General features: G+C 44.4%; 1 protein-coding gene across 1 annotated transcript in view; it reads right to left on the minus strand.

Annotated features, from left to right (window-relative positions):
- Positions 1-12952, minus strand: part of PLD1 (phospholipase D1) — a 204882-nt gene that overhangs the window by 91997 nt on the left and 99933 nt on the right. The window contains exons 3-6 of the mRNA XM_084847488.1: positions 9828-9955; positions 8062-8207; positions 5460-5568; positions 4053-4118 (exon numbers count right to left, since the gene is read on the minus strand). Of these exons, the coding sequence (XP_084703614.1) occupies positions 4053-4118; positions 5460-5568; positions 8062-8207; positions 9828-9955 (449 nt within the window). The remainder of the gene's footprint in view (positions 1-4052; positions 4119-5459; positions 5569-8061; positions 8208-9827; positions 9956-12952) is intronic.

The raw sequence follows: 12952 nt of genomic DNA on the forward strand, positions 1-12952 counted from the left end.
ATTCTCTTGCTTTCTCCATGATCCAGCAAATGTTGGAAATTTGATCTCTAGTTCCTCTGCCTCTTCAAAACCCCGCTTGTACTTCTGGTAGTTCTCGGTTCACATGCTGCTGAAGCCTAGCTTGTAGCATTTTGAGCATCACCTTGCTGGCTTATGAAATGAGCGCAATTGTACGGTAGTTTGAACACTTTTTGGCGTTGCCCTTCTTTGGAATTGGAATGTAAACTGACCTTTTCCAGTCTTGTGGCCACTGCTGAGTGTTCCAAATGTGTTGGCATATTGATTGCAGCACTTTAACAGCATCATCTTTTAGGATTTTAAATAGCTCAGATGGAATACTGTCATCTCCGCTAGCTTTGTTGTTAGTAATGCTTCCTAAGGCCCACTTGACTTCACTCTCGAGGATGTCCGGCTCAAGTTCAGTGACCACACTATCATGGCTATCAGGGACATTAAGATCTTTCCTGTAGAGTTCTTCTGTGTATGCTTTCCACCTCTTCTTAATCTCATCTGCTTCTGTGAGGTCCCTGCCTTCTTTGTCCTTTATCATGCCCGTCTTTGCACAAAACGTTCCCTTGAGATCTCCAATTTTCTTGAAGAGATCTCTAGTCTTTCCCATTCTATTGTTTTCCTCGATTTCTTTGCATTGTTCATTTAAGAAGGCCTTCTTGTCTCTCCTTGCTATTCTCTGGAACTCTGTATTCAGTTGGGTATATCTTCCCCTTTCTCCCTTGCTTTTCGCTTCCCTTCTTTCCTCAGCTACTTGTAAAGCCTCATCAGACAGCCACTTGGCTTTCTTGCATTTCTTTTTCTTTGGGATGGATTGAGTTGCTGCCTCCTGAACAATGTGACGGACCTCCATCCATACTTCCTCAGGCACTCTGTCTATCAGGTCTAATCCCTGAAATCTATTCCTCACCTCCACTGTATATTCATAAGGGATATGATTTAGGTCATACCTGAATGGTTTAGTGGTTTTCCCTATGTTCTTCAATTTCAGCCAAAATTTTGCAAGAAGAAGCTCATGATCTGAGCCACAGTCAGCTCCAGGTCTTGTTTTTACTGACTGTATAGAGGTTCTCCATCTTTGGCGGCAAAGCACATAATCAATCTGATTTCGATATTGACCGTCTGGTGATGTCCATGTGTAGAGTCGCCTCTTGTGCTGTTGGAAAAGAGTGTTTGCTATGATCAGCGTGTTCTCTTGGCAAAACTCTATTAGCCGTTGTCCTGCTTCATTTTGTACACCAAGGCCATGCCTGCCTGTTATCCCGGTGATTTCTTGACTTCCTACTTTAGCGTTCCAATCCCCTATGATGAAAAGGACATCTTTTTTTGGTGTTAGTTCTAGAAGGTGTTGTAGGTCTTCATAGAACCGATCAACCTCAGCTTCTTCGGCCTCAGTGATGGGGGCATAGACTTGAATTACTGTGATGTTGAATGGTTTGCCTTGGATTTGTACTGAGATCATTCTATCGTTTTTGAGATTGTACCCCAGTACTGCTTTTCCCACCCTTTTATTGACTATGAGTACTACTCCATTTCTTCTAAGGGATTCTTGCCCACAGTAGTAGATATGATGGTCACCTGAATTACATTCGCCCATGCCTGTCCATTTTAGTTCGCTGATTCCCAAGATGTCAATGTTCAATCTTGCCATCTCACGTTTGACCACCTCCAGCTTACCTTGATTCATTGACCTTACATTCCAGGTTCCTAAACAATATTGTTCTTTACAGCATTGGATTTTCTTTTCACCACCAGACACATCCACAGCTGAGTGTCCTTTCGGCTTTGGCCCAGCCGCTTCACTCTTTCTGGAGCTACTTGGAAATACCCTCTGCTCTTCCCCAGTAGTATATTGGACATCTTTCAGCGTCATATCTTTTAGCCTTGTGATACGTTCCACGGGGTTTTCTTGGCAAGGATACTGGAGTGGGTTGCCATTTCCTTCTCCAGCGGACCACATTTTGTGAGAACACTCTGCCATGACCTGTCCGTCTTGGGTGGCCCTGCATGGCATAGCTTATGGCTTCACTGAGTTACGCAAGCCCCTTCGCCACAACAAGGCAGTGTTCCATGAAGGGGGAATAGGCATTGGTAGACTATAACTCCATGAGTCTGTCTAACCCCCTTTTAAAGCCATCTAAATTAGTAGCCATCACCATTTCTTCTAGTGGAGAATTGCATAAGTTACTTATGTGTGATGTAAAATAACTGAAAGACAGATGTCATGGCTGGGCCATAGCTCAAATTAAATCGTCATTAAGTAATCTTCTCAAATTCACAATCAACATTTATGAATTCAATGATTATACACTTAGGGCACAATCCTACACATGTTTAGACAGAGAAAAGGCCTACAACTCCCAGCATTCCCCAGCCAGCCATGCTGGCTGGGGAATGCTGGGAGTTGTAGGCCTTTTCTCTGTCTAAACATGCATAGGATTGCACATTTAGAGAGCCATCCTATGATCCTCGGGCATATGTCCCAGGGGTCATAGGATATAGCGGATTTCGCCCTCCAAAGCCGGAGGGAGAGGTCCATCCTCAGAGGGGAGAATCTCACCTTGGATCCCCGCTACCAGCACCCATGGAAAGCACCACAGTGGCTTCCTCCCCAAGGTCAGAACCCTGACCTTCAGGGGCAGGGAGGAAGAGACATATAGGGGAGTATCAGTGGGTGGTGAGGGAGTGGCTGCAGCTCCAAAAGGTGCCCCCAGGAACCTCCCAGCCCCGCTCCCTGCTCCCAATAGAAGGCAAAAGTTATGCCAGCCCTGCAGAGGGAAGGGGGGGGAGGAAAGGGAGGAAACTAGCTCCCTCTTCACTTCCGCCCTGCTGGCAAGAGCCCAGCAGGCCTTAGGATAGATCAGAGAATCCAATATCGGGGTGATCTCTCAGCGAGAATGGGATTGCCCTCTTAGTTACGATAAATTAAAATACAGTGACCCTGTTCACGACTACTAATTAATTACAACAGAACAATGGTGCAAGAAGATGAAAAAGGCCCTGGAGCAGCAAGAGTGGGGTTGAGGAAGATCAACAGGTGGTGAAGAAAATGGGAGGAAATCAAGACCAACCATAGGCATTTGCTTTCCCCAAGTAGCTACAATTCACAATGCATGATATGCCCTTCTCATGCCTTGCAATATCCCACAGGATGTTGGGGTAGAACACACAGACTGTGTATGGCACCATACAGTTTAAAGCCCGCTATAGACATAATGTTTAACCATGGGTTCTGCTAGCCTGTTTTACAGAGTGAACCCATGGTTTAGTGTGCCAGACTAAGCCCACCTCTCAGACACCAAGTATTTAGAAAGAAAAGCTAGACCTGTTAATTGCCTTCGAAGAAGAGAGTTTGAAGAGGAAAGGCAGTCTGCCTTAACTATGGCTTGTTTAGCACAGATGCAACACTTAACTATGGTGAAGGAAAAACGAACCACAGTGAAATATGATGTTTGCACAGGGCCTAAGAGTTGTCCTGCAGCATTGTGGGGTGCACCTCTATCACTACACTTGGGGGACTGGTCAGACTGCAGCCATTAGCTGATTAATCAGTTGGTTTAATCAACAAAGAACTAAAATCATCTCACCATTACAGTGGTGCCTGTGGGTTTTGTGAATGGTCATCATGGCTCTCTGCAGGTTTTGAATTTCAATTACCTCTAACAATACAATATTTATAAAATCTGCACCAGACAGGAGCCATCTTAGAAGAGAGATTTCCCCTTCTCTTTCACACAGAAGGGAGTATCTCTTCATTGTGTCATCTGAAACCAAAGAAAATATGCTTTTTTCTCGAAACCCATTGTTTTATTAATATGCACAATGGCTGGCTGGGGAATGCTGGGAGTTGTAGGACTTCTTTCTGTCTAAACCTGCATAGGATTGCGCCCTTAATGTATTAAAAGTCATACAATTAATTGACTTAAGATTTCTTTAACCAGCTCGCAGCCCAGGTTGCTAGTGCAGCCGCTGTGAACCCTGGAAGAATAACAACCAACAGAGCAGGCAAAAGTAAAAGTCTGATGTAATTGTTCATCACTTACCGTTCCATGGTAGTTCCTGTACAAAGGCATTTTTAAGAGGTTAGTTAAGTAATCCTCCAGTTGTTTCTACAATGCAAACACGAAAAGTTTAGATAGGGTGCCAAAATTCTCAGTGCATATCATTACTGACTTGGATTATTATTCTATTATTTAGAATTGGAAAGCCAAGAGCATTACAAAACAACAACAACAAAACCAAGTCTCCACAACGTGGTGACTTCTGGATGTTTTGGACTACAACTCCACTCATCTCTGACCATTTGTAATGCTACTTGTGCATGATGGGAGTTGTAGACCAAAACAGCTGGAGGGCACTAGGTTGGAGAAGGCTGTTCTATTTGAAGTGGCAATTTGAAGGTAGCCACACTGAGAAGGTGGCAGGAGTGGAAGAAGGAAATTAAAGCATCATTATAATATTGATACTGAGCAAATGGATCGGTAAAGAAAGAAGAAGAGAAGAGATACAGTCACATAACATGCATGTGTGAATGAGTGCTGCATGTGAGCCAGATGTTTTGCAGGGCCTCAGATACAATGTGTTTTAACTGAGCCAGTTCACACATTCAGCTATAAGTTATCAAGGGCTGAGTAACCAGGGGAATGAGAGATCAACCGATGGAGATGCATGTATGAATGAAGCAGCAGAGGCTGGTGGCTCTGATGTGAGTGGGGCTGTGAATCTGCTCTGGGTTTCAGAACACTAAAGGGGCTATCCAAGATTCAGCACCTCAGATAGCTCCTTTAGAGTTCTGGCTGGTTCTGACTGAAACCTGGAGCGGATACACAGCTCCACTGACTTCGGCGCCATCAGCCTCTACTGGAATGCAGCTAATGATCCTCCAGGTGATTGCAAAAACCCACCCTAAGGGCCAATGGGAGCTTTTCTTTCAAAAGTAGGCAGGTGTGAAGGAGCTCAGCCAAGGGTTAAAGCTCCTCTGCCCCTGCACCAGGGTCCCAATCCAGATCAGGCCCCCTGCACCTATTTCCTTTTAAAAAGCCAATAATTCTGTATGAAGCCCTTTGCTCTGGCTTCAGTCCTCCCGTCATGGCAGCAGGGGAACAAGCCAGAAAGCTGCAGTTAAGCATAGCTTCCTGTTACATATGAACTGGGAAACAATGGTTCATGGCTTCCAAACAAGCCAGGATACAAAGCCATGCTTGAAATTTGGCTTCCAGATCCTGGCTTATCTCAGATTGGATGTAACAGGAATCTACAATTAACTCCAACTTTCTGGCTTGTTCACTCACTTGTGCAAAGGCAGGACTGAAGCGGGAGTAAAGGGGCTGTGTGCCAGTGCATGAAAGTTGTGCATATCCTGGCATATTAAGCCAGGATTTGATCATTTGAACACAACCAATGTCTTGCAACCGAAGTCAGTATCAATAGCTATGAGGAAGGATGCTTACTCTTCTACTGGACAGGTGTTCTTCTCTGACCATGTTCTCAGAAGTGCGTGGCAGACTCGGCATTTGCCTTGCTTCTCCCCTTTTGATGGTCTGTCTTCGGACCGTGTGTCTGAAAAATACAACATTCAGATGGTGGGGATTTGTTTCATACAGTGGAACGTGGAGTAGAGAGGGGAGGTGCCTCTTCCAAAACAAAATTCTTCATCATCAAAAGAAGCCCCATATGCATGCGTTAACATAAACTGTATGTGTGTAGCTCAAGCTTTATTTTTCCATGGAATCACAACAAAAACTCCAATGTATCCTTATCAGATTTAATCCTCACAACAACCCTGTATGTTTAGTCTTAAGCAGGCCAGCCAGTACATATTAACCAGGATTACATTTTTCTGCTTAGCGTACTGTTCATAAATTCTGCCCACCGTATCCTCTTGCTACTTTGAATGTCATTCCTCCCTGGAGCAATCTCTTTCATGCCTCAAAGCTGATGAATACCCCCTAGAAACCACTAAGACTGGCATTTAGCACTCCAACACTGAGTACCAACATACTGACATGGGCCTTTTGGTAGGGAACTTCATAATGGCTTATAAACTACCATCCATTTTTAATTTGTGGGCCTCCCTCATAAGTTTCCCAAAACAAGTCAACCTTATATAGCCATTTCTTGGCGTTCTGAGATTTCAAGAAGCATCACCACACGCTTTTCAAACATTATCTTCACATGCATACTGTTGCTTTCCAAAAACCAAAAGCCAGTGTAGTTTAGTGGCTAGAACAGTGGGGTTCAACCCCCAGCCTAACTGGGGTCCCACATGGCCACACTCCTTCTCTATTCCTACCCCCTTTCCCCTGGTTGCCAATTGTTTGGTAGTTTCCTGGGTTTTGCACATCCCCCCACCCCATTCTATAAGGTTGAAATGCCTCTCCTAATGCTAGGTTACTGGCAGTAACAGCTTTAAGCTAAAATATGCTGACTTTTTTTGGTATTTTGGCCCTACACACCATTGGAATCCCCCCTCCGCTGAGACCTTGTCCAAAACTGAATTCACCCCTCAGGCTGAAAGAGATTCCACACTCCTGGTTTGCTGGGGAGACCCAGGTTCAAATCCACACTCAGCCAAGAAGCTCACTGCATGTCCTTGGGCTTCTATCTCTCAGCAACTCTGTCAGGTTGTTGTGAGGATTTTTTAAAAAGGGGAGATGGAGCATGTATGAGCTCCTCGGGGGGAAGATGGCCTATAAATGTAACAACAACATCTGTAATAACAACACAAAAATTACCAAGAGGCAAAATTCTGCACCTGCCACAGCATTCTGTGCTGCCACAGAATCTCAGCTGTGCAGGGATGGAGATCCGCCTGGGATTGCTCCTAACGTTGCTCCCCCTGAAAATTATTATGCTGTTCTGGAAATGGCATGGGGTGCGGGGTGCCAGGAATGAGCAGTGAGTCCAAGCCACAGAGGCTGCTATAGAAATGGCATGGGAGAGAGAGACAGGAAAGTGGCAGGAAAGAGCAAGAGCTGGAAGGCCAAGTGGTAGAAACTAACAAGGACCAAGGCAGATAGATTTATTGAGTGGGAAGGAGGTATAGTAAAAAGCTTTGACTTCTGTGATGAGTTAGCCCTCCCTAGATCTGTGTCGAATCTGGGAAATATTTAGCCCTCTCAAGGATTGCAGAGATGCTAAATTGGTTCTGAGGGGTCTTATCAGTAAGGGGCTTTGTCACAACAGCATACCACAGCCATGGACACTGCACCAGCAGCTGAGAAAGCTTATAAGTCATTCATTTTCATTCATTAATTCATTACATAGCTATACCACCCAATAGCCAAAGCTCTCTGAATGGTTCACAGCATGATAAAACATAATTTGAAAACTTTAACATTCAAGAATTTAAAACAATTTAAAAACAAGTTTAAAGCAATTAACAATGAAACTACCAGGACCTGATTATTTATTTATTTATTTATTGCATTTATACCCCGCCTTTTTTCCTCTTGCAAGGAACTCAAGGCGGCTTACATTATCCTTCTCCTCTCCATTTTATCCTCACAACAACAACCCTGTGAGGTGGGATGGACTGAGAATGTGTGACTGGCCCAAAGTCACCCAGGGAGCTTCCATGGCCGAGGGGGGACTAGAACCCAGATCTCCCAGCTCATAGTCCAACACTCTTGCCACTACACAAAAACAACACCCCTAAAATGCTCCCTCATATGCTTTCAAATGCCTGGGATAGAGGAAAATCTTAACCTGGCAACAAAAATATGACAATGTTGATATCATATGGACCTCACCGGGGAGAGCACTGCACATCTGGGAGGCCACCACTGAGAAGGCCCAAGAGCTTCAGTTATTGATCATAGTGTATGGATAGGTTCATAATGGAAGAGGCACTCCATCAGGTATTGCAGTCCTGAGCTGTGAATGGCTTTGTAGATCAAGGGCAGCACTCTGACTTGGGCTCAGAAATGTACAGGCAGCCAATACAATCAGGCCAGAATTGGTGTTATATGCTCAGACCTATCTAACATGGATGGAAGTGCTTTCCCCTTGTCATTCCTTCCCCTATCGTTTGGAAAGGCTTCATGCAGTTACCTTCTTGTAGGGATGGGAATCCGTATAAAAGCTTTGTATCTCAGCAGTTCCCTGTGGAACTCTTGAAAGTGCTTGAATTTCCTTTTCACTTGCCATTTAAATTCCCCATGTGTCAATTCAATAGTGTAAACATGTGGACATGGTACCTTCAGAAAGGAAAAAAAAAGACATAAAAAATTCAAAGGAGCTGTGATCAAGGACACAGGCTTTTCCAGCAATTTTCTTTGTTTAATAACTGTAACAGCCCTACTGACTTCTCAAACAAATCAATTAGCAGCCTTCCTGTAGGCGAGTTAATGAACAAACTTAAATAAATATTATAGCTTCCTAATATAGGTAACATTTCTAACATACAATTCCTAATAGGTAACATTTTTAGCATATTCAACAGGGGAGGCTGGTGGATCTGATTTTGGTGTGGCGGAGATGCCATTCTGAGTTTTAGTTACAACCAGTCAGAAGTCTAAAGGAGCTTTCCAAGATATTTTGTGGATGTATAGCCCCTTTAGACTTCTGGCTGGTTATAACTAAACCCCAGAATGGAATCTTTGCCCCACTGAAATTGGATCCACCAGCCTCCCCAGATATTCAAGGAAGGCAAGGTTTTAGCCTGACTAAGCAGCACAGAAAATGGGCATATTGTGTGGAAAATAATATGAAATGGATTTTCAAAATTAAGAGATGCATGAAGACAGTTTTACTACCAGCACAGAAACCCTGTTACCAGGAGCAAAGTACCCATTTAAGTGAAAAATGGAGGCCACCTGTTCTCCAGAAGCAATAGTCTATAAAGTATTGACCTTGGAACTGGGAGATTCAGGTTCCAATTTTATCTTTACCATTTGAGGAAGTGCTGTATGTTCAGTCTATGGCATTTACAAGATCCCATTTTAGCAGGGCTAGGAAAGACCTCTAGTACTGGAGATCTTTCAGAGCTTCTGCCTTTCACAGCGGACCAGGGGTGGGCAACTTCGGGAGGCCCAGTGGTCATCTTAGCCCCGCAGATCCCCACCCAGCCACAAGTCCATGAAGTGCCCCACCAAAAAGAAAAAGAGACTAAAATTGCCAGTTTGCTGCTGAAATTCAGTGGCAACTGCTCCATAGTGCTACTAGAGTAATGCTATGGTTAAATTTTGCTTGTGTATAAGCTACATTTGGAGCTCTGTGGCTGCTACAGACACCTTTAAAATGTTTTTATTTTGAGGGCAGCTGGGTCCACACTGGGGAGCATCGGGGACCGCCTGCAGCTGCATGTTGCCCACCCCTGGAATTGACTATTCTGGGATAGATGGACCAGTGGCCTGACACATTAAAACAGGGCTGAGGAATATGTGGCCCTCCAGATGTTGCTGGGACTACAATACCCATCAGCCCTAGCCAGCAAAGCCAATGGTGAAGGATGATGGGAATTACAGTCCAACAACATCTGGAGGGATATGCCCCATCCCTGTACTAGTCAAACTGTGAACTTCCCTGTTTTAAAGTCTTCCGGTCCAGTAATGGGGATTCCAATGAGTAGTTGGCTTGTTTTTTAGCTTCTAAAGATGGCACATAAGTGTTGCCTTGGCACACCCACTTTCTATAGATGAGGTTAAAAGGCTGTTAAACCTAATATTTTATTCAGTTATTTAATGTTATGTTTCGTACAATATGTCATTTGCCCCCCAAAATGCAAAGAAATTCTAAGCTTAGCAAAGAAATATGGGTGTATAATGAAATATGATTGGATACATAAAGGACTGCTGCACTGGTGAACAAGATCTGACCTTTGTAGAAGAGGTAAAACGCTCCACTTCCAGAACGTGCACTCGGATCGGACACCCGGTTAAGTAGAGCTGTATATGAGCCTCTTTAAATCCTCTAGTGTTATAAATGGCGGAGAATGGAATGCCCACTGCGAATGATGAGATGGCAAGTTTAGTACCAAGTTCTTGAAATGGGTTTTAAAGTGCAACTCGGAACAGGAAAAGCAAAAGGTTAATATGAAAGCAGTTAAATGAGATATCAAGACATCACAACATATAATGAATTTTCTCAGTCAAGCTCTCCCACATGTTTAGCAGGCCCCTTCAAATAAATGAAACCTTCCAATTATTTGAATGTTCTGCCTCCTCTTTAGATAGGAGTCCCATTGTCAAGTTCTTAAAAATAACAGGAGGCTAAACGGAAATTGTCAGTGCAACACCCACACCTACACACAAACAAATGATAAACAAACTTAATAATTAAAACAAACATTAACAAAAAAAATTAACCACACAGAAAAGAGAGTAAAATTACAAGAGCTGAAACAGTGCAATATATTAAACATCAACCTGCTCCCTCAAATGCACCCTGAAAAAAATAGAGTTTTGAAGCCCCATCAGAAGTCCAAGATAGAGGAGGCCAGATTGAATTTCTGGGGAAGGAATTCCAAGGCTGAGATAGCCCTGTTCCGTGTGCCCACACTGCATACCCTCAGAAGCTGGGGCAGACACAGAACAAGAGCCTCAGCTGATGAACTATAAGAACCGGGCAAGACAAGTCCAGAGGGTCAAAGATCATCACTTCAGGCAGAGAGGGTCCAGCATAGCACCTCTCCTGTTATACTACTGTTCTACTTGCAAAAAGGGTTATCCTTCACTAGTTATTGTATGCTGGGAGTGCAGCAGTTCTTTACCATAAATAAGGAACCGTTTCAATCAACAGGCAAAACTGAGAGCAAATTGATGAAGTTAATTCTGAATCCATTCTTTAATTCACACATCCAGTGCTTTCCAGTTCCCCGGCAAAAGTTTAGCAGCATGATTGAGCCGTGCGTTAATGAAGACATACTTAGACGTTAAATAAAACGTACTTCACAATATTTTCGGCTGCACAGTGATGCAGATGCATTTAAAATCAAATACTGCATGGCAAACAACTGGAGTATGGGCTGCTTGGTGATTGAGTCTGGTTTACTTACTGTCCTAAATAAACCAAACCAGTCGATTCCCCCTATACATTTTGAGGAACTTTTGTGCGTCTCTTGGAAACCAGTGGAAATTCGGTTGCCAGAGAAAAAACAAAAATAAATATTTCATCCACGTTTGAGCTATTTGTTTGCAGTTAATTCACTTAGGCATCTCTAAGCTTGTGAACTGATGAAAAATAATTATGTAAGCAGCAGTACAGAGGAGACTATCTGGCAGTGTAATAAGCTTGTATTGTGTACAAAGGAGAATGACGATCTCCCCATTTAGCTTTTTTTCTAACTGAAGGATTATTATTTAGTTACAAATGCATGCTAGGTTCTGTACACTTTATAAAAGCCAAGAGCCAGGGCTGAGTATATGGCCAAAGATTTTGTGCAATGCCAGAGGCTGGGATCCAAAATGATGCACATGGTGATTGGGGCAGGGGGACCTCCAAAGCAGCATCCCATGAGGTTTAAGGGGCTGAGGTAGGCAGACAAATTGGCCATCCTGCTCCCTACGCATGCAAAGAAGTGCTTTGCATGCAGTGGTGCAGTTAGGTAATTTTAGACTATTTTTAAGCAAAGATACCACATACCTTTGGTTTGACAGAATGGACTAATGGCTGATAAAATCTCATATGTCAGGTGGGAAGCTGCACAATATTTCTAGTGCTTTTGGGACAGGAGTTTAGTGCCTTGCCTGGCTGTTTGCTCTTCCCCATGGTGAGCACAACCAAAACTGGTTTGACTCTGAACTTTGTAAAAGACACAAGTTGGATAAGGACTTTACGGGTGCAATCCTATGGCCACTAGACAGTGGCTAGATGGCAAAAGGATTGGTTGGTTTCCGGGAACCAACCTCAAAGCCTGTGCTCTTAGGTCAGCTCCTGGAGAACCCGCTGCCTTGTAGGCGGTGCGGATCATCCACAGGCTCCATGCTCGAGAGAGCAGCGCAGAGTGGGGCAAAAGGGGGCGTTCCCGGGGGCAGGGAGCGCGCAAGTGCCAGTACAACACTTCCTGTGCATTGTCCAGCCTCCCCACCCCACGCTCCGACATCCTGCAGCTAGACAGCCAAAATTGGCCACCTAGCCACGAATGCAGGGTGGAGGACAGGATCCCCTCCATGCCCCTCCCACCGTGCACTGGATAAGCGGTCGCCCCCAAGATCAGAGGCGGCCACCTATCCTGATAGGATTGCTCCCTAAGGGTGCAATCCTATGCAAGTTTAGACAGCAAAAAGCCTACACCTCCCAGCATGCCCTAGGCAGCATAGCTATGCTGGCTGGGGCATGCTGGGAGGTGTAGGCTTTTTTTTCTGTCTAAACTTGCATAGGATTGCACCTTAAAGGAAAGTAGCCTTTCAAATAACGTGGATTGTTCCAGTTTTTAGCAGGTAATGATGGAAGGAGAGAATGCTATGATGACTGGGGATTAGTCTCTAGGGCAGGGATGGGGAACCTCTTTCAGCCTGAAGGCCAAATTCAGTTTCACAGAGGCTCTTGAGGGTTGCATTCCAGTGGTGGGTGGGACCAAAGGCAAAAGGGGCGGGGCCAAAACCACCAAAAACCCCAGCTTATTTTAGCTTAAAGCTCTTATCACTAGTAACTCAGCCTTAGGAGAGGCATCTCAATCATTTAGAATGGGGAAAAAACTGCACAAAAGCCAGGAAACCACCTAACAATAGGTGGTCTGGGGAAAGGGGTGTGGCTGGGGAAAGGGGTGTGGCCATCTGGGGGACCCCAGTAGGCCTGGATTTGGCCCACAGGCCTGAGGAACTCCACTCCTGCTGAAGGGGCAGAAGAAGTTGGGAAATTCCAGAGGTGGGAGAACCAGGGATGTCTGAGCATGCCAAAAATTCTCCAAACTTCATTCAAAGCTCAGCTCAGCTTGCTCCCATTTTTATTTGCTTTTGTTTTTGATCTGATTCAATCTGTTTTTCATTTCATTTGAATGGGG

This window comes from Heloderma suspectum, chromosome 3, assembly GCF_057233095.1.
Source record: "Heloderma suspectum isolate Gila_16-S chromosome 3, 16-S_ref, whole genome shotgun sequence".
Taxonomy (NCBI): domain Eukaryota; kingdom Metazoa; phylum Chordata; class Lepidosauria; order Squamata; family Helodermatidae; genus Heloderma; species Heloderma suspectum.